The sequence below is a fragment of the Lactuca virosa genome, chromosome 8 (assembly GCF_052849685.1).
Source record: "Lactuca virosa cultivar CGN04683 chromosome 8, Lactuca_virosa_CGN04683_v6, whole genome shotgun sequence".
NCBI classification, from domain to species: Eukaryota; Viridiplantae; Streptophyta; class Magnoliopsida; order Asterales; family Asteraceae; genus Lactuca; species Lactuca virosa.
Genome location: NC_136433.1, coordinates 50227002 through 50247530, shown reverse-complemented (window position 1 = coordinate 50247530; position 20529 = coordinate 50227002). Strand labels below are relative to the sequence as shown.

General features: G+C 38.5%; 1 protein-coding gene across 1 annotated transcript; it reads right to left on the bottom strand.

Moving 5' to 3' along the window:
- LOC145132520 (Zinc finger, C3HC4 type (RING finger) family protein) lies at window positions 1-15430 on the bottom strand. The gene is made up of 12 exons (XM_079067321.1): window positions 14830-15430; window positions 14009-14726; window positions 8073-13927; window positions 6507-7957; window positions 6164-6430; window positions 5872-6089; window positions 2622-5804; window positions 2391-2523; window positions 1781-2304; window positions 764-1663; window positions 497-691; window positions 1-401 (listed from the first exon to the last, which is right to left on the bottom strand). The coding sequence occupies exons 1-12, from the start codon at window positions 15177-15179 to the stop codon at window positions 204-206; spliced, it is 13992 nt and encodes a 4663-aa protein (XP_078923447.1). The 5' UTR covers window positions 15180-15430; the 3' UTR covers window positions 1-203.
- Between the last annotated feature and the right edge of the window lie 5099 nt (window positions 15431-20529).

Sequence of the window (20529 nt, the reverse complement as noted above, 5' to 3'; positions counted from 1 at the left end):
TGTATAAACATTTCCTTTTCCATCATTAAAACAAATGTTAACCGATGAAAGCCACTATACAAAAATTGTGTATTCAACTCTTCCCACTTCCCATACACAAGAATACGTTTTCACTATGCACAAAAACGTATAGGCAATAACATCGTATGGTATGACCTACAAAATAATTGAATTATGTACTCCTACTATAATACCCTTTGCTTTCAAGGCCGATATATTTTAATTGTCTTCGAAACTTGCAACCGACAAAACGGACACCGAGAAACCGCAGACGAGCATCGACGACATAACACGTGTCCACATGGAACCAATGTGATATCAATCTCATTACTCAAACATATTCTACATAGCCATGCTGCTTTCGCTGTGTCTGCTTCTTTTATCGCCATGTCCGATTTTTCCTATAAATATTCCACAAAAACACTTATTACACATCAGCATTTGACCAGTCAACACAATGTGGCTATTTAATTTATATAGTAAAACGCATGCATACCTGTTCCAGCAAAAGTGTGGCTTGAGATTCCTTCAACCGTTCTTGGAGTGACAACGTTGTTTGGAGCAGCGACTGCTTCTCTGTGTCCATTCGGATTCCGGCGGCTGACAGCATTTCTTGTACCGCTTGTACCAATTCTTCAGGCGACACACGCCCATGTTCCAGTTCTTTAATCGGTTGTTTCTGTTTCTGTTTCTGTTAAAAAAAATATAAATTAACAAACTTTATATAATTCTATAACTTGGGTAACAAACTAATTTCACAAACCTGATTCCTCGAACTAGAACTCTCTGGTTTCTCAACATGCTTATGTGTGGTATCAACCACATTGTTACTATTATCTTCAGGGATCATATTACTATTATTATTATTATTGTTCCCGATTGATAAACTTCTGAAAGAGAAGACATGTGAAGAAAGAACAGCTTCCAATTTCCCTGGAGACATTTCAAGATTGAATCTATAAAGTGCTTGTCCTGCTGAAGGCCTTACATCTTCTGGAATCTTCCCGTACTTCAACTTTTCTCCATTTTGACTCCTCCACGCCACTATCTCCCCTTTGTAAAAAGGTCTTAATGGATGCAGCTGCACTTGCATTGCATCTTGTGGAAGTATCTCCCGCCCAAGAAACCCACCAACGCCACCTGTCGCCCTTACATCGGACGAAAGTTTAAGGATGTTCACAAGTGCGGTTTCGGAACCTTCCGGAGAGAGAAACAAGGAAGCAATCGGAAGCGGGACCGGCGACCTTAAAACATGGCTCACGACAATTGAAACGAGGTCAAGGACCGAAATGTAACTTGGTGGGTCCGCGATTAGTAACCGGGTGTTTGACCGGTCAACATAGTAAAGTGATCGATGACTGGATCCGGATTCCCATTCTGGGATTATGGAATCTTTTGATGAACGTGTGATGTCTTGGGATTTTGTAAGGAGCCAAAAACGTGTGTAGATGGATTGAACGAATTGTAGTTTTTTAGCAATGGATTCGAGTGATTGTTGTAAAGTCTGCAAATCTGGAGTTTTGGAAGTGGTTAAAGGTACACTGTTGAGAACACTTAATATGGCAACCTGAAATGATGTGCTTAACAGCTTTATCCTGATGGATGCCAATGAAATGGACCCGATTTCTTCAAGGGTATGCAAGTTTTCAACTTGATCAAGCTCCTGGAAAATAAATAAACCATGTTTATATAGAAACAAAAAAAAAAAAAAAAAAAAAAAAAAAATAGAGAAAAAAGATAAAGTTTGATTGGTTTTAGACTTTTAGTAGTTTAGTACTACCTCTTCAACAACATCTGAAAGCTTTCGAATGCTGAATGCTAAACACAGCTTTTCTGAAACATCATGGTGAACGAATCTAAGCCTTGAAGAATCGATATACTTCACATACCGGGACCCGTATGGATCAATGTAAACGCATGAATTTGCATGAACGAGTCTGCAGCCATCATCAGGGACAATCAGCTCTGATTCCCATTTAGATCTATCTGATTTCTGGAGCTCTATGGTTTCATTACAGAGGAAATGTAGTATTTCCATCACTGCACGGAGTTCATTTGGATTCAGACGTTGATATCCACAAGATTTTTGAAGATCTGAAAGAAGATCCATTGCACAAGAGATTGATAATGTGTCTTGAAGTCCAAGTTCTTTTAGAATCTTCACGAATGGGAGGTAACGTGAAGGAAGTTCAAATGCAAATGGTGAAAGGTTTATTGTCAAACGGGCAAAAAGAGAGCTTGAAGTCACTAAACGGGTCCCGTTAGCAGCTGGAATGAATGCCACTCGCTTCAACTCTGATAAATCTGACAACATTCAAGAAGAAAAGATAATAAAGTTATTCTCTTGTTTCTTTTTGACTTAATGGACTTAATGGAGCATGACTTATTACCTGAGGAAGATAATGTCCCCCAAATCTTGTCAAGATACTTAAAAACCTCAAAAGAAGCTTCCTCAACAGTTATTAAACCTGATTCATTAGGCCAATGAGCCAGAGTGTCTTCACCAAAATTTCTTCCAATAGCCTGTTATGATATCATCATTACGTCATTAGCTTGATTGATTAATAATATCTTAATCCATTAAACCCTATAATATCAAAAAGAAAGAGAAGTTTCATAACCTGAAGGTGTTTTAAAACTGTAGTAAAAGGAGGAGGAGTTTTCAGCTGAAGAGATCCCCACGCATACTCTGGTGGAACCACACTTTGTTTGGAAAGAATGGGAGCAACACTCCATCCAAGGGGCCAGTCTTTCAACACAAGGGCTTCACTGTAAGAACACAACACTCTTTTACCACCTTTCTTTCCACTTATAGAAGGGAACCCTTTTTCTGCAGGAATGCATGCAATCTTTCCAAGTGTATTGCAGAAATTGTTGCCATAAAGAACAGCAAAATTAGCAAATATTGCACTCACTAGAGTCTCAGCTAATGACCAAATCTCTAAAGAAACCTCCATTCTCGTGTCTGAAAAATCCTCCTCAAAATCATCAACAAATCCAGAAGGTTTCATACTTTCAGCTCCAAGAAACTCGACTCTTCTAGCACATTCTAGAACAATATCCGGATCACTTGCGTTTTGAAGCCCGGTTTTTCTTAACACATTAAGCCATCCATCTGAAACAAATCTCTCCCCTGGAAACTTCTGAACCTCACTGGAAAAAACCGATTTTAGCAACGAATCACCGGGGTCAAATAAGTCTTTTGGTTTGTGTAAATCTCCCGATTGTTCATCAGCACTTCTTACAAATTTGGTCTCTTTTAAGGCTTCAATGACTAAAGAATCTTGTTGGAGTTCTTGCCAATTCATGTAAAGATATATCAATATATCTTCCTGTTCTGAATGAGGCTTCTCTTCAAAACCGGGTAACCCGAATCTAACCAATATCTGTTTATCTTGCAACTCGGATACTCCAAGAGCTCGAAGCAATCCACTCTCGAAAGACTCCGAGTTGTACCACATGCAATGTTCGTTGTACGGTTTGAGAAACGTATTTGATCCGATCATACATGTTTCCTGGATATTCAGCTTTCTGTATGTTCCAATAACAGTTTTGTAAATCGGTAGATCACGAAGAACTTCAAGATCTTGTTGTGTGTATTCGGATCCATTTGATGAAAAATCAGAAGCCAAAAGGGAGAACAGGTTGTTGCAATCGGAAGGTGGAAAGGAGGTGAGCTCCGGGAGATAACCAGCGGCTTTTCCGGCGACAAGCTTGGCGGCTATGGCTTGGCCCAATGAGATTCCGGCCACCGGAAAATAGTTGTGTGGAGGAGCAAATTCCATGAAAGCAGTGTCAACTATCGGGATGTTGCATTGATTAAGCAAAGAGTACAACCATGGGTGTTTTTTATCAGTGACTTTATATGCTAACATATATGGCCGAATCTCTTCAGGCAACGAATCCAAACATGCCACATCATCATCTTCAAGACCCGGATTTTCCAATTCTGAATCGGGTAACTGGGGCGGGATGAATACCAGATTACAATGTTTGACCCGGCATAAAACGGGTCGACCCAGAAAAACAGGAACTAGTGGCCATTGAGAGAAGAGAGGTAGATCTTGCGAATTACTAAAACTTCTCCAAAAGAGTTTTGTCCAATCAGGAGATGGCCCACCTTCACGGGTATTTTCCCATGAAAACCAAGGAGCTACACTCGAGTTGATAACATGATTCACCCAATTTTCATGAAAAAGTGACCTCATGTTATCAGCTAGCAAACGAGGCGAAAAGATTTTCAGGTTAAGTAACGATAATAAATTATCATTTGTAAAGATTTGGGCCAAAATCGGTCTTTCCAAAATATTCGGATGAACAAATTTCGAACCCAAACGGGCCATTAACGATTGCTGCTGTTTGTTTCCAACCCAAAGCTCGGTTACCCCCAATTTAGAAAGATGACTTATTGCAGTAGGACATGGTAACCCTTTAAGCTCAGATGCTACTTTTACAAACCTACGATCCACCGGGCCTCTAGTGGGCCCACCAAGGCCCAAGCCCGTGTTGTACCTTTCGTTTCCCCGACCCATGTCTTCAACAACCCCACGTCCGAAATCAAACAAAGCCTTTCCTAAACTCGCGAGTGTTTCTATCGGGTCACCTGGGTTAGGTGAAGTAGAACCCGATGGGCCCGGACCCAGTCCGGGTCCTGAATTGTTATCCGGATCCTCAGATGGGTCAAGAAGCTGAATATCTGACAAACAATACTCAAGAACATCCACGTAAGTATCGATTGATGGTATTGCAATTGGTGTTGAAGACATTCTAAGAAGATCACGAACCATTTTCGGTTTGATTTCTCGTATGTTGAACCCGATTGCTTGAATTTCAGACACGAGTTTCCATGGGACTGAAAAAACCGGATGATGTTCTTTTACAAAAGAGCAAACAGTTGCAGGTAATATGTTTCCACCCATTCGACTTCCAGGCTGTGAAAGAAACATCCCCTCTTCAGCTTTGACTAAATTCCCAGAATAAAGCTGCCAAACAGGAAGGTCAACAAGGCGAGAGTAAAACGGTCTGATGACTTGGTCAACCACACAAGTCCAGTCAGCTTTTAGGGTTTTTGACTTTGTCCCATTTGCATCTTCAGTGTCAATAGAAGTAGGCCAAAACGAATATATCTGAGTGCCACATGCGTTCAATGCCATGTGAATCGCGTGTGTTGCTCTTGATTCCAATGTTGAAGTGGATGGATCTCTTCTTATTTTAAACATTTCCAACACTAATCTAACATAGGAATCACGGACGCATGTCATAAGTTCCCGATTCCAGGCTTCAATCAGCTGATTCCCTGCATCTGGTTGTGATTTTACCAAAGATTCTGAATCTTGATACATGAAAAGGTAACGACCTCGGTTGTGGCGTACTAGGAAACAACCTAGGACAGTTACAGGCATAGTGATGCTATCAGAGAGAGGGAGAGGGGACATGATGGAGTAAAATGATTGTGCTTCAGAAAGATGTCCGTTTCTTAATATGTGTATAGCTACTCCAGCGACAGGTGTCAGATTATAAGCTAGGTATCGCCTATCAAGAGCCATGTTTCTTGTTTGTCCAGAACCTAAGCTAAGTACAACAAGCCACCTGTCCACCACCATTGTTCCATTTTGATGCAAATTTATGTCTACAACATGTAATTTGACTGCAGAACTTGAGGTACCAAATAAATTTGATAGCTGGAACTTCTTCCATTTCTTTTCTGAAAATGGATTCCTTAATGCTGCATGTGATGAGTCCACATAGATTAAAAAATCTTGTGAAGATTGTGGTTCCTTTTCTTCCCATGTTGATAAGGACACCTGATTCAAAGAAAATGTTAAATTTTATAAGCAATAACTAGATGTCTGAAATATAAGTTCTTGTTACCTCAGAAACAGACTTCAGAAATACAAGTGTTCTAGAGGCATGCTTAATGAAATTTTCAAATATCAGTTTTATTTCTGTCCACTCAGACTCAGTTCCATCTTCAATGAACTTTGATGAAATAGGCATTCGTATAACTGTAGAGTCTGATGACCATGGAACCTTTTGACCAATAAACATGGGACTAAACTGATCACGGAATCGCTCAGTCAAATTGGTACCTGTAATTAACAGAATCATAACAGAATACTAACCTGATTAACAGAAAGATAACGGAATTATTACTAATATATACCTGTCAAAGTAAACATCTTTGCAGCTGGAGAATGACTTGATGAAGGTAGAGTAAAAGCTTTACCACAAGGATCAAACATATATAAAAAGCCACCAGAGACAACTGAAGGAAGATCAGTTATAGAATAACAGCTCATTAACCCTAATCCATAATTAAGCATATCACCCCTTAAACCCCATGGAGGAAGAAACTGGAGGCTAGATATTTCCTCTCTGCTCAAACTTGCCCCTTCCAGTACAGCAACAATGGCAGGCCCTTGAAAATCTCCTGTAAAACAATTATTTTAAATTTTTTAAATTCAATAGCCTATAAAGTAAAAGTAAATAGTCTGATAACTTTGTACCTAAATTTTGTTGCAGCAATGACTGTGATGGATGTTGGCGTTTGTCAAAAATTATATGAAGCTTTTTGGCTTTACAGCAGTCTGCAAGCTCAATAAGATCATATAACAAGAAATCTTTCCCTCCATATAATTCAAGAAGATCATGGATTTTTGCATAGTCCATACAGGGTAAATCTTTTGTCATTTCCTCACTGACTAAAGAGATGGAACGAAGGGATTGAATCCCTAGCCTGTTAGCCAGATCATGACTGATACTCGAGTGTATGATATGTTTTCCCAGAGGGGTATTATTGTCCAACCAAGGTGCATCATTATACATCACATCCCTTGCAGCCATGAGAACCCCTCGAGAATCAGGCACCAACAATGGAGTGTTGGAAGATTCAAACATTGATCTCTCTGATTGACAATCTGAAACAGCTTCTAGAACACAAAGGACAAAACTCAACTGATCTTCTGAAAGTGGTGACCCTTTCACATCTTTTTGTAACCGAAGTAGAACATGAGCATAGTCAAAAAGGTCAAAAGAAAGCCGGACTCCAAGAGCAAGAAGCAAATCTCTGAAAACAGATAATTCAGATGGGACAACATACAAGTATGGACTGTATTTTACAGGTGAATCAAAAGCAAGAGCTTCAACAGTTACAAAATCATCTCCAATCCAAACCCATGGAACATTATTGAGAGAAGCTTTAAGAAGGTCAAACTCATCAGTGCCAACATATTCTTGCAGATTTGAGTAAAGAACTGGCATATGCTCTTGTAGAGAAGCTTCAAATTCAGGGTCTGACTTAACTTCAGCATAGGATTTGGATAGACCAATGAGTTGACTGGTCAAAGTTTTTATATGTAACCGATCTGTCCACCCAAGCTTACGTTGTAAAAACATTGAGTTACATTCACCATCAAGTACATGCATCATGGATGAAGCGAGCCACATCTGTGATTTAGGTCTGACAGTATCCGGAGCTGCAATTTGCTGAGCTGGCACTAACCATGGAAGTCCGGTCAAAGGTGGGTCAACAGAAACAGGACACCATCTGATGGCTTTTAGTTCAGACCAAAACTTGTCTCCTGGCATTTCATCGAACAGCTTGCCTACATAATCTTCATGAAACGCCTCAGGAGTGTTTCTTGAGTAGTTATCTGCTTCATCATCTGGCCCAAACTCATTAAAACTGAATTCCACTTCCTCAGTTGAAAACTTGAGTGCCAATGCATCTAAACAACCAAGTAGTCTCTTTCCATTTACAACAGCCTCTGGTTCCATTTTATCATGCAACATAGACACCGATTTAGCAGAATCAAGCAAACCCTGGATGCCTAGGGTTTGCTTTAGTCCAAGGGTAACCAGCATCTCCAAAGTTTCAGGATCAGAGAATTTGTCAGAAGGGAAGAACAAATCCTTGTGCAGAAATTTTTCTAGCTCGGGTATACGAGGATCATATAGCCTGTAAAAGATTGAAGATAAATCATCTTTACACTAGAATCAAACACTAAACTGTATTATATATATATATATATATATATATATATATATATAACAGAAATGTATTTAGAATATACCTTTGTGGTTCTAGCAAAGATCCAGTATTGGTAAGGACAAAGGGAGACATCATAAGTTCTTTCTTGAAGGAGCTATCTTCCTTAATCAAAACACGAATTTCATCAAAAATAGCCAAGAGAATCCCAGGCTCAGAGACAAGTTCTGGAATGCGATTGAACACATAGCCTTTATAAAATTGGACTCGAGAAGGTTCTCTGATGTCTAAATACTTTTTCAATAACTTTCTTTCTTTCTCTGAATCAATGCGAATAAAGTCATCATCCAAAAGACCTTCTAGAATGCCATCTGGTTTAAGCCATTTAGTAGGTTTAGTTAAAGAAACCAGCTTTCTACTCTTGAAGGACTCAAACATTGGAATCTGTTTGATGATGTTGATATGTGATGCATTAAGTAAGCCACCAGAGAACCATTTGGATTGAAGAATGAAACTTCTAAACTCATGCAGCTCGCCCTCTGATGCATTATCAAAAAGATCACCTATTTTCCCTGGTTCACAAATTGCTGATAATGCATTTAGAACACCACTTGCTGATGGAGACTGCACGTATTTGTTCAACTGTGGGTGTTCTAATTGAATGTCATGTCTCAATAACAGACACCCTATTTTGAGCAACAATGATGACATGTTCTCACTCCACCCATCATCTTCAATCACATATGAATTCTCCACAAGTTGTAACAGATGATTGTTTCCAACTGGTAAAATCGGCCATTTACAAAACACAGAAAGATCATCACAATTTGAATTTAGGTAATCCCATAACAACCTCATCCATTCCAAAGTAGGTTGCCCTTGATGCCCAGGGACCCACATCACCTCCTTCATGTGCATCCATTCTGTTGGAAGTAACCTCATAAACAACTTCTCAAGCAAATGACAACTCAGAAACGAAACATTGAAACTTTCACTTCTTGCCATATCACATAACTTTTCATAAACAGCATCCGGAATCTCAGAATCCACAAGGTGGTTTGAAACAGAATCTTTCAAAAGATTATAAGCATCTCCACGTGTGACATAAACTCTATCACTCGATCCTCTCTTTTCAAACACTGTAAACAAACCATTTGAGAGGGGCAAAAGTGGCAAACCATAAAAGTTCTCAGATTGAATCGGGGTTGTTAGATCAAGCAAACAATACTCAAGTGCCAAGATCATTCCATTCCTATCCCGGAATTCACGTTTCCGGCGAACTAACAAAGTTCTTAGCAACTGAGGAGTCAGAAAATGCAGAGTCGGACAAAACTCCATGAATTTTTCCACATGAGGTTTAGGAATTGTTGTCATGGGTAATCCCGCATTGGATAATGCATCAACAAGAAAGTTTGACTTGTCAAAGGTAAAATCAGGGAAAATGGCTTGTTTGGTTGGAATCCATTGACCACCTCTTGCTTTAGTGTACAACACACGAAGGCCGGAATCGGAAACAAATTTGTAAAGCTTTTCCACCATTGACACCCAAGGTCCTGATGTTGCTGTTGTTGGCCAAAAGGAATGGAACAAATCAGAATTGTTGATTTCTGATGTGAGTTTTTCGAGTAAGTGACCATAAGCTGGAGCTGCAACTTCTTCTAGAAGATAAAGATTCCAATCTGAACGTTTTTTCCCTCCACCTGCCATGTCATTCCCAAACCATATATCCCTTCGATTAGATGATAGTTCAAAATATGCATTCACATGAACAGGAAGACCTGTATTTATTGGAAGTGGTAAAAAACAAAACGCCTGCCCTTCAAAATTCTTTTCAACTTCCATATTGTTCAAACATGATGCCACACAAGCCCATGGAATAGACTTATGAGATTTGTTGTTTCTTTTACTTTGGCGACCATCGAAGCATTCACTAGTCAACCATACATTTGACTTTTCTTCAGATTGACTTTTCTCGGTCAACAAAAGCTTCTGACTTTTCCAAGGCAACCCCGTGTCATTCGGTCTTTTCAATTTATCAAAAAAATGATTCTTCTCTGACCCTTCTTTATGTTCATGCATGAAATTAACCATAAGCTGAAATGTGTTAGCTTCAGCTTCACGTTCGGGTTCACCAATACTATCCTTATGGACTCTATGAACTAACTGCATCTCACTACCAACTCCTTCTTTCATATATATGGAGATAGTCTTCACGTTTCTCAAAAAAAGCAATGTCTTCGAGACAACTTCTGAGAAAGATGTCAATAGTGATGTAACATCTTGAGGCGAGTATGCTTCTTTTTTAATTTGACTCTTTGAAGCAGCTTTAGCATTTCTTAATGGAAACCGAAAGAGTGTTCCAGGAAATGAGTTCTGCATGTCACATCCGAAATGAAGAAATGGAGAAAATTGATCAGGAAATTGTTCCAATATTTTCCTTCCGGAAAATTTAATTCTTAATCCCGGATGTGAAGGAGATATTCCAGGTAAGTGACATGCATGAGGATCAAAAAGGACAATATTCTCCCCGGATACAAAAGTGGGAATGTCAGTGAAGTGATAAACACAATTAAACCCTAAACCAAATCTTCCAATTGCAAATGGTTTTTCCAGTTTACTTTCTTGACCAATTCTTGATATTGCATACAAATCTTGTGGGCTGAAAACCGAATCATTGAAACAATACAAAGCGGGCCCTTGCCAGTCTGACATTTCGGGTGAAAGAACAGAAGAAGTCCCATAATGTGTGTTGTCCAAAAGAAACGCCACCTCAGAAGCTTTTGCATCTTCTGCATTTTGCACTAGCTCAAACAGAGTTCCAGGCCCATCTGCATACATTTCAAGAATATGTTTAAGTCTGGTGGTCAAAGCTTCATGTTGACCAAATGCTTCAGCAGCTCCAGATAAACTCAAATTCATCGAATCAGCACTTTCAGCAAGCAACATACGCCTAAGTGAATGAACACCGAGCTTTTCTGCAACATCATTCGAGATATTTCCATGCACAAATTTATGAACAGTTCTTTTCATATTCAGTGCCATTGATGGATTTCCAAATGAGGTCTCGTTTTCTGAACCAATCAACCATGGAGCATCATTGTATACCAAATCAGTGGCATCAACCAAGAAACACGAAACATCTGGTAAAAAGATCTTGATTTGTTCTTCATACAACTGAACTTCAGCCAGATGTTGTGAGATTAGTAAAGCTGCACGAAGCTCCTGTGAATTTAAAGGAGTTGAGCCTTTAATTCTAGCCATTCTCCCCAAAATCTGAGCATAATCTTTCGGCTTTAAAAACTCCCGAATCCCAAGCTCTAGAAATAAAGCTTTGAAAACTGCTAAATCAACAGGTATGACACGTAGATAAGGAGCCAAATGAAGAGAACCAGAGATCACAACTTCTTCTGGTGTTGCAAATCCATCACCTACCCAAATCCATCTAGAACCTTCTAGAACAGCCTTCACAATATCCATTTCATCTGTATTCAACATGTTCATTAAAATCGCGTATATCCTAGGCATTGCTAAAGCCAATTCTTGGCGAAGAACAGGATCTGTTACAGTTTCATTGTTTTTTCCAAGTTCTAGAAGCTGTGCAGCAATGACACTTCCTGAAGGAGGAGATGACCACCCGAGGTAATGAGATAATGAAGTTGAAGAACATTCTCCATCTAATATCCTCATACTTGCTGAAACAAGCCATAGATCTGAAAAAAGTCTCACAAGTTTTGGAGGTGCAACCATGGATGACACTATTGGCCATGGTAATGATTCAAATGGAGATGAAACAAGAACAGGACACCATGAAATCAGTCTTAGATCAATCCAGAACTTCTCCAAATCAGATTTTAGATTTCTTGATCTAAATGCACTTGCAGCTCGTGAAAACATCCTGTTCATTGTTCCTTGATCAGAAACATCAGGTGACCATTTTAATGCGTTTACTTCAAGATAAGAAAGAAGAACTTTTCCTCTAGAATGAGCCCTTTGTTGATCACTCTGCATCAACAATTCCACCTGGCGTGCACTTTGTATGACAGCTTCAGGAGACACAGATGTTTTCAAACCCAAACCTTGTAGCTTGTCTAGAATTCCAGATTCCTCAAAAACACCATGTGGAAAACAATCAGAATCTTCCAACAAAGCGTATAATTCTTCATTCCTAGGATCATAAAGCACTGTTGGACATTTCAAAGAACCACTAGCAGTTGGAACAAATTCAAGATTTGCTAAATGCCCTTTAATTGTTGGATCCTCAGTGGATAAATGTGGTAACTCCTGTAAAACTGACATCATGATGATGTCACGAAACTCGGGTGCCAATTCTTTAACCTTATTGAAAACGTATCGTTTATAAAATATAGCCTTCCCCATTCGCTCAATCCCATAGTATTTATTCAAGATTTCATCTTCAATGCCAGATGAACTTTTAACAAAGTCATTACAGAGTAAGGACTTGTGACAATCAGATGGAGGTAAAAACTTTTGTTCTTCTAATCCAGAGTAGCTATAGTTTTCTTCCTCACTAAACACCATAAAGATTGGAAGTCTCATACATGCCCTTCTTTCAGTATCAGACATATTGTTCCCAATATACCATTTTGGGTCAAGAAAAAAATGACGAAGCTCGTCCCTGTCTACAGCTTCTAGGGTTTGAAGAAAAAGCTGTTTAATGTCATCATTTGAAGAGACAACATCAAAGATTGACTTCAAGACACCATCACCATCAGCTTCACGTACATAGTTGACCAAATCAGGGTGGTCAACACCATGGCTGCTGTTAAGAATCCTGCACCCCACTTTACCGAGTATACCCTTCATCTTGTCAGACAACTTATCCACATTCAACAGCTTCACCTGTCTTGATGGTCTGTAAAGATGACCAGAAACCGAGGGCAAAATAGGCCAATCACCAAAAGTCAAAAGGCTTTCACAGTTGCCATGAAGGTACTTCCAGAATAGATGAAACCATGTTGAGCTAGGATGATTAGGGTTTGATTCTGGATCCCAGGAAACTGAAGTTTTGTATTTCCAATCAGCAGGGATGATTTTGGGGAATAACTGGAGAAAGGAATTAACATCAAAAAGAAGTATGTTTGCTGAAGGGATCTTAGCAATTGATGCAAGTCTGGTTAGTATGTTTTCAGGTATATTTTGATCGATTACTCTATCTGGTATCTTTTGTAAGAGCTTGTATTCCAATTCATTGCAGACAAAATAAGATACACCTTTTTCAGAAAATGACCCGAATTCACCACTTGCTAAAGGAACCAAAGGTAGATCATATGCATGTGTAACAACATCATCATCAATCAAGTCTTCAAGACAATACTCCAACAACACTAGCTTCAAATCTCTGCTTATTTTATTAACACCTTTCGATTTCCTTAAAAAATTCCTTACTGAATCAGGAGTGACTACTTTCAAACTAGATGCAAATTTCAAAAGCATGTCCCTCAAGGCAATAGGCAAATGAACAATAGGCAATCCTAGCTGTACAAGAGCTTTACCAAGTTCATTACTTTTACAAAACTCATTATCATGAAGAAAAGCTTCCATTACTGAAACCCATTTCCCACCATTAAGATCTGAATGCAATACACGTGAATCACCAATGTTTTTATAAATATGCTCCACCATAATGCTCCATGGCTCCTCGAATGAACCAATAGGCCATAAAGAATAATACGAGTTTGTGGGACCCAGTATATGTTGGACTTGAAGCAGTAACTTAACAAAAGAAGAAGCAACAACATCTTCTAGAAGAAGCCTGTTCCAAAGAGACCGGATTCTTCCACTTCTGTCCATGTCAGCACCATACCAAATGCCACGTCTGTTTGATGACACCTCAAAGTATCCATTAATTTGCACTGTCATTCCAGTTTTTAAAGGTAAAGGCAGGAAACAAAATGCACGACCATCTTTCAAAACATCACCCTGTAAAACATAAAAAAAGATTAAAACAAATCAAATTCCAGGAAAAAAAAAACATAGTTAGAAACACACAGAGACACATACTCTGGAAGAATTGTCTGAGATGCAAGCTGCTACAGCTGCCCAAGGTAGGAGATGAATGTCATAATCTTTAGACATACTTTTAGCAAATGAACCTATTCTACTAGATGATGATGCCATTGTCTGCACTATGTAAAAGGTATCCACCCTCTTGTCTCCATTTATATCTTCACTCAAGAAGTCTAAAGAAAATCCATCAGTTTTATCATCTGAAGAATTCATAGACTTGGATAATCTCAGAAGTGTCTGTCTATGCCAAACCGTATCTTTATCCTTCAATCTAATGGAACATGAATAAGTTTTTCTAGGTTCAGACATCCCAGTATCCCATACATACATCTCAATAGAAACTACACTCTTTAAGAACAGAAGTGTGAAAACTGCTTCCTCGTATAGCTGTTCAAACATTGAAGAAATATCATCTGGCAAATAGGCTTGCTTTGAGAGCTTACTACTTGCTGCTTGAGACTCATTTCTTAAAGGGAAACGAAATATAGTTCCAGGGAAAGAAGTTTTCATGTTGCAACCGAAGGCACAGAATGGAGAAAGCTGATCTTGGTATCGAGAGATGGCTGATGAGGTGACATAATCGATTCTTTTTCCAGGATTTAATGTTGAAATGTTTGGAAGGAAATCACCCTGAGGATCAAACAGGACTACATATTTGTCACTGACGAAAGATGGCAAATCAGTCAGATGATACACTGAGTTGAAGCCAACCCTAAACAGATAACAAAACAACACAACAAACACATAATGAATCATGAATGATGTATATAGAGAGAGTGAGATGTTGTAGTAAAAGTTGTGGATAGAAAAATCACCCGAAACGACCAGTCTTCCAAGCTTGACTTTGCTTGCCACTCCCACCAATCCTGGAAATACTAGCGAAATCGTCTTCAGTGAAGACAGCATTGTTATACGCTAACAAAGCAGGGCCTTGCCACTGGGCGAGTTTAGGGGACAAGAGGGAGGTGGTGGGATGAGACCTTCGGTCTAAGCAAAGGCAGACCTTGGTGGCGCCGGCGTCGTCAGCATTCTGTATCAGTTCCTTTAGAACCGTAGTCCCTTCAGGGTAATTCAACAAAACTTCTCTGATTCTCCTGGTAAGATCCACCTTCTGACCAAAATCCTCCAAGAGGAGTGATCTTGATGATGATGATTCTTCCTCCATAATTGATGGGCAAACGCAAAGTCAAACCATGAGATTCTTAATCATGGGGTTGTGAAGAAATTGAGAGAAGATAGAGGGGTTGAGAGGAGGGTTTTCTTTTCTTGCTTTGAAAAGCAACAGCTGGTCTTATAAATGGGTTTTGGTTTATGAAAGACTTGAGAATTGGGGAAGCATCCGCTTGTTCAATAAGATCTTAAAACCATTTACTCGATGGAGAGATTGGATGTTTGTTTAATCAAATCTAAGACCAATTCTTTTGGTCTTTGATATGAATTTTCTTCTTTTTCTTTGGGACTAAGAAAGGAAATATACACACATTTTGTTTAGAATTGTTTTATAAAGAATATAATGTCTTTTTCAAAGGTATATCTACCCGTTCGTAATTATTTATTTGTATTATTGAAAGCCATTAAACTTAATAGGATTTTTATAACAAATTGCATAGACCAAACTTTGTAGTATTTTCCAAGAAATAACTAAAAATAATCATTAACCAGTGAAGTACCCATTTTTGTAGTGATTGGATATGCATTTGACTATTTGCAAAAGGAACTTAAGATTGACATTTTATTTATTCATATATTGATATGGAAGTCATTATAATAGGTATTTTTTCTACTCATGAGACGCATATTTGATGATACATTTATATTTTTCAATCCTTTGTGGATTGATCCAAGCATGAAGGATGTATTGTCTTTCATGGAGAGGTCGTCAGCTTTGGCGTCTTCAATGATGGTTTTTAGGATCTTATAATAATTTAAGTGTTCTTGTTGTGTGGAGATGATGTTGTAAGAGTCGTCTTCCACTGTGAAGCTTTCTTAAAGTTTGGTTTGAGTTGCTTCTATGAGATCGCCTACCTCTCGGAGGTAAGCAATGAGTGACAGGAGAACGTCTTGAAGGGCTTGATTGTTCATTTTTTTGGTTTTTTGTATCTTCCTCTGTGTATGAAGTTTGGAGGTTGGGGTTCTTATATAGTAATGTAAAATCTGAGTTTGGTTTTGGTTATTGACGTGGAGACATGTAGGCTTCTGTGTGTGTCATTGTTTTTGTAATAGGTTTTTACAAATTGCATTGGTCACTAGTTAGATGATGCAGTGACTTGTTTTGTAATTGTAGTAATAGTTCCTATGCTAGCTTATAGTAGTTATGGTTTCAATAAAATTATAGGAGTGTATCGTCTATCGGATCAAACGGTTTGTTCATTTTTGGTTTGTAATTACATTTATCTAATTAAACGGAAAGTAGGTAAGAGTTTTGTAACATATTTTGTTTTTTGCGTGTGTATATATTGTAAATAATTTAAATTCAACGTTATAACATATTTCTTCTAAGAATGTAATGTATATTTCTATAAGTGTAGGTTTGTTTTCGTATTTTGTACTAAGATGGCATTTTCTTATTAACATGTGCATGAATGGTTGGAGTTTATCTATAGGAAAAAAAACATGTAAAATACTTATATATTGCATAACAATAGTTGATAATGACATAGACGATAATTTAACACCAAATACATGTTAGAAAATCGGGATAATAATAGCCTTGGAAATTCTAAGAATTGTGATTTCACTATCAAATCAAAGTATTGGGTGGTACTCCCTAATCTTTGATTGGATAAGACTCAGAAGAGAAAAGAACAGAGAATGAGATATATGAATTTCGTAAGTACCAGAAAAACTGACCAAAATTGGTTAAATACCTCCTTTGTCTGAAAACTGTCATAAAACAGTTTGGCAACAGTCAAAAAAACTGTCATAAATCCGGGTTTTCTATAAGGATTAATACCAAGCCAAAAAAAATGGGTCAAATATTCTAAATTTGGATTTCTGATGCATTTTCAATACAGCTCGATCCCAGCCAGGGGCTCTGCCCCTTGGACCCCGCTCCCAGGGGCGCTGCCCCTGGACCCCCGTTCGTTCAGGGGCTTCGCCCCTAAATGACAGTCTACTTTTAATCTTGAATAAACTTAAACAAGTGTGCACTCTACACCTTCCTTACTTGTTTAATATTTATCAAGATCTGTCACACCCCAAAACCGGAACGGCGGAATCGTTCTGGGGCGGAGGACGTCATGCGTAGTATCACAACAATTGTATCATAGCAAGCATAGTAAACACAACCAGACATTGAATTCATATATGAAAAAGGTTTACATTGTCTTAATACATAGTTTTGTTCATATCAAAAGTAAAATAGAAAGACGTGACTCTAACGCTCTGACTTCCCCAATCTCCTGAAAGTACTTGTCTACTAATTCCCTGAGAATACAAGCAGTTTTGAAAGAGTATCAGCATAAAGCTGGTGAGTTCATAAGCATTTAGTTTTTGGTGGAAAATGTTCTTTGATCCTTTTAAAAAGTGTTCCTCAAGAAAATCCCATATTTTCTTAATAAAAACATGTTTGAAAACTCATTCCTTCCATGACTTCCAGATTCATACAGATACGTACAATTCAAGGAGTCATGGAATGAATATGAATGTCCATTAATTCAATGTTAAACCATCCGTTTATGAAAATACCGTGTTATCCCGGAAAAATCCTATATTTTCCCTAAAAGTAGGTTGTTGGTTATCCGTTCTAAAATGAAGTGTACAAGTATCTACCATACTTATATCGTTAAACGTAGTTTCCTTTGAAAAACCCTGATTACTCCCAGTGAGGTATATTAGCCTTATTACATAGATAAAACTAATAAAAACGTGGTGAACTAAATCCTGAAGGTATTATTAACACCCTCTAGTAATCAATTGGTTATTACTCTGAGGTTAGTTCACTCGATCCGTTATTACGTAAGTAAATCGCTGTTATCTACATTGTGAGTTTTATAACCATACATTAACTTGATATGGCACGTATCGGGGCCAGTATCCTTTATGACTTTGTCACCCGTAGACCTGCCGGTCCCACTTTAGCTAGCAGCGAGGTGCGGGATAGTCAGTCTCGTATAGATCTATACACAACAGTCACGCTCTCCCTACAAGAGATTATGGTCATAAGTGCTAGTCCTACACTCTGTTTCGGTGGTGAGTGTTACCAAGGACGTGTCTCCAACTTAGACTAACAAATTTACAAGTAATAATGTTGAAAACCCTTTTTGTAATTATTATGAATCCTTTATAAAATGATATCTTTTACTTCATGATTCATAAGTTCATTGCCTTAGTTTTGAAAACTGTTTCTGCGAGTTGATTTCTTAACCCATTTGGTAAAACTGTTTTCCATGTTCAAAGTATATTGAAAATATAATTATCTTAAACAAAATAATATATTTTGAGCCCAAGATTACTTGTGCTTTTGCTTGTATTCCCCCCCTGAAAACATGAAAAACTCGGAAAAGCGTAGGGGTATGAACTCACCTCGAACAAGTGGTTTGATTGAAGGATCGACACGGAGGCTGAGTGTCAAGTGAAACCTTGAACACGATTTGATCCTAATTAACATGTAATGACACATAAAGGAGTCAAATGAAGGTATTTCGCTACTAGATATGATGGGGAACCACCCTAGGGACTTGGAACTACTTGCACTAAGTGTTAGAACCTTATAGGATTGAGTAAGGAGGGTATATGGCCACCTTAAAGGTGTAGGCGGCCATGGGTGTGCGGCCCATGGGGTGTGCGGCCGTACACTCATGATGGAAGGTGTCTTCGAGGTGTTTTCAAGGTTAATACTTGCATCCATGAAGTGTTCTAGGTCCATGCTTAGTTGTGGTGCAAGTTTGAGGTCAATAAGGGCCTTGGAAGTGGGTTTGCGGCCCTAGGGTGTGTGTGCGGCCGTACATAGGGGTGTGCGGCCGTACACCCTTCATGTTTATGCTCAACAGGTCGACTTTAAGATGCAATAAGGCTAGGATCATGTCCAACTTGAAGATGGGGGGTCAAACTCTCACTTTGGAGGGTCTTTTAGGAGTGTACGGCCAACTTTATGAAGGTGTGCGGCCGTACTCCTTCAAGGGATGAAGCTCATGATGAAACTTGATGAACTAATGCTTAGTTCAAGAGGTTCTTCAAGCACAACAAGCTAAAGGATGGATTACTCACGTTTTTTTTTTTTTGAAGCTTTGGAGGGTTCGCGGTTGAAGAAGCTTGAGAGAAATGGTGTGGTGTGCTGCCAAGGAGTGAAAGGAATGAAAGGAAAGGGGTTTATCCTTTATATAAGGGTGGGTGTGCTGCCATAAGGGGGTGTGCGGCCGCACACCCATGTGTACGGCCGTACACTCCTCCTAAAGGTGTGTATGGCCCGATTTTGTCACTATGCGACTTGTTGACTCATTCCTAACCTCAATCTCGGTTGTACTCAAGCTTAGAGCGCTTAAATGAACCCTTAAACAGTGTTAGAAGACAACGGATACGGGTTTAACATTGGTTGAGTTGACTAGGTATACAAGATGGCAGTTCCGGGTTGTCATAAGATCACTTTTGGTCAACAAAGTAATCTCATTACACTTAAATCACATTAGTGAAACAAATCACCAACAATACATTAAGGAAAGCATATGGAGTCGCACATACTAAATCAAAACGCAAAAAAATCCATTCGTGCAAACCCTTGGAACGGCTACATATACGGACGGTTGTCTTCCAAAAGGTTCTTGATGCTTTTCTTCAAATCATGTATCAGCTATGTTATCTTTTTTCTACATGGTGTGAATAGTTTCTATCATTTTCGCCGCCTCATGGTTGGTGTCGAACAAGATTTTGTCTATCTGCAGATAGTTGTTGTACTTGGGACTGCTATCCATTTCACCCTAAATCCTCATTAAATCTGGATTATCATGACTTGCTTCCAAAGCAACTAATGACGACCCAACCCTAATAAAACTCTAATCTCGTTTAATATACGAACGACTCTTCCTTCCCAGAAGGGGGTTACGAATTTTAGCTCTCGTTTTCATCAAACTCTCACAGAATATCTCTAGCAAATTGGCTTACGATTTATGTGCCTAGAATCGTAAGAGTCCACTTGGATTATCCTAGGCTGAATTTCTTACAACTCAGTCATAGGGTAGAAATATCAGTTCGGAAAGTGTTCTCACGATCTAAGTTGGTATCCAGATCTTCACCACGAACCCTATATTTCCTTACAACTGATAGAACGTATCAGTTGCATTTAAGAAGTATAATCGTCTAAATGTTGCAGCATACGTTATGGTTTCTTGTAATATTTGCTTTATTTAGATATTTTTTCTTATTTAGGTGATTGTTCCACTTAAATATAAATGTTAGAAATAGATGTTACCTTTGGATATTTTATTGACTATTTAGTTAAAAAATTGTTACGCAATTAATATGTAAACAAAAAAAATATTAATACAAATTATTCAAAGAATGATAAAAATTATTTGTAA

Excerpts from the sequence above, each read along its gene's own strand:
- LOC145132520 (XM_079067321.1), bottom strand. The coding sequence starts at position 15,179 with ATGGAGGAAGAATCATCATCATCAAGATCACTCCTCTTGGAGGATTTT. Across the intron at positions 692-763 it reads GTTCTAGTTCGAGGAATCAG|AAACAGAAACAGAAACAACC; the intron begins GTTTGTGAAATT and ends TTTTTTTAACAG. Across the intron at positions 402-496 it reads CCACACTTTTGCTGGAACAG|GAAAAATCGGACATGGCGAT; the intron begins GTATGCATGCGT and ends GAATATTTATAG.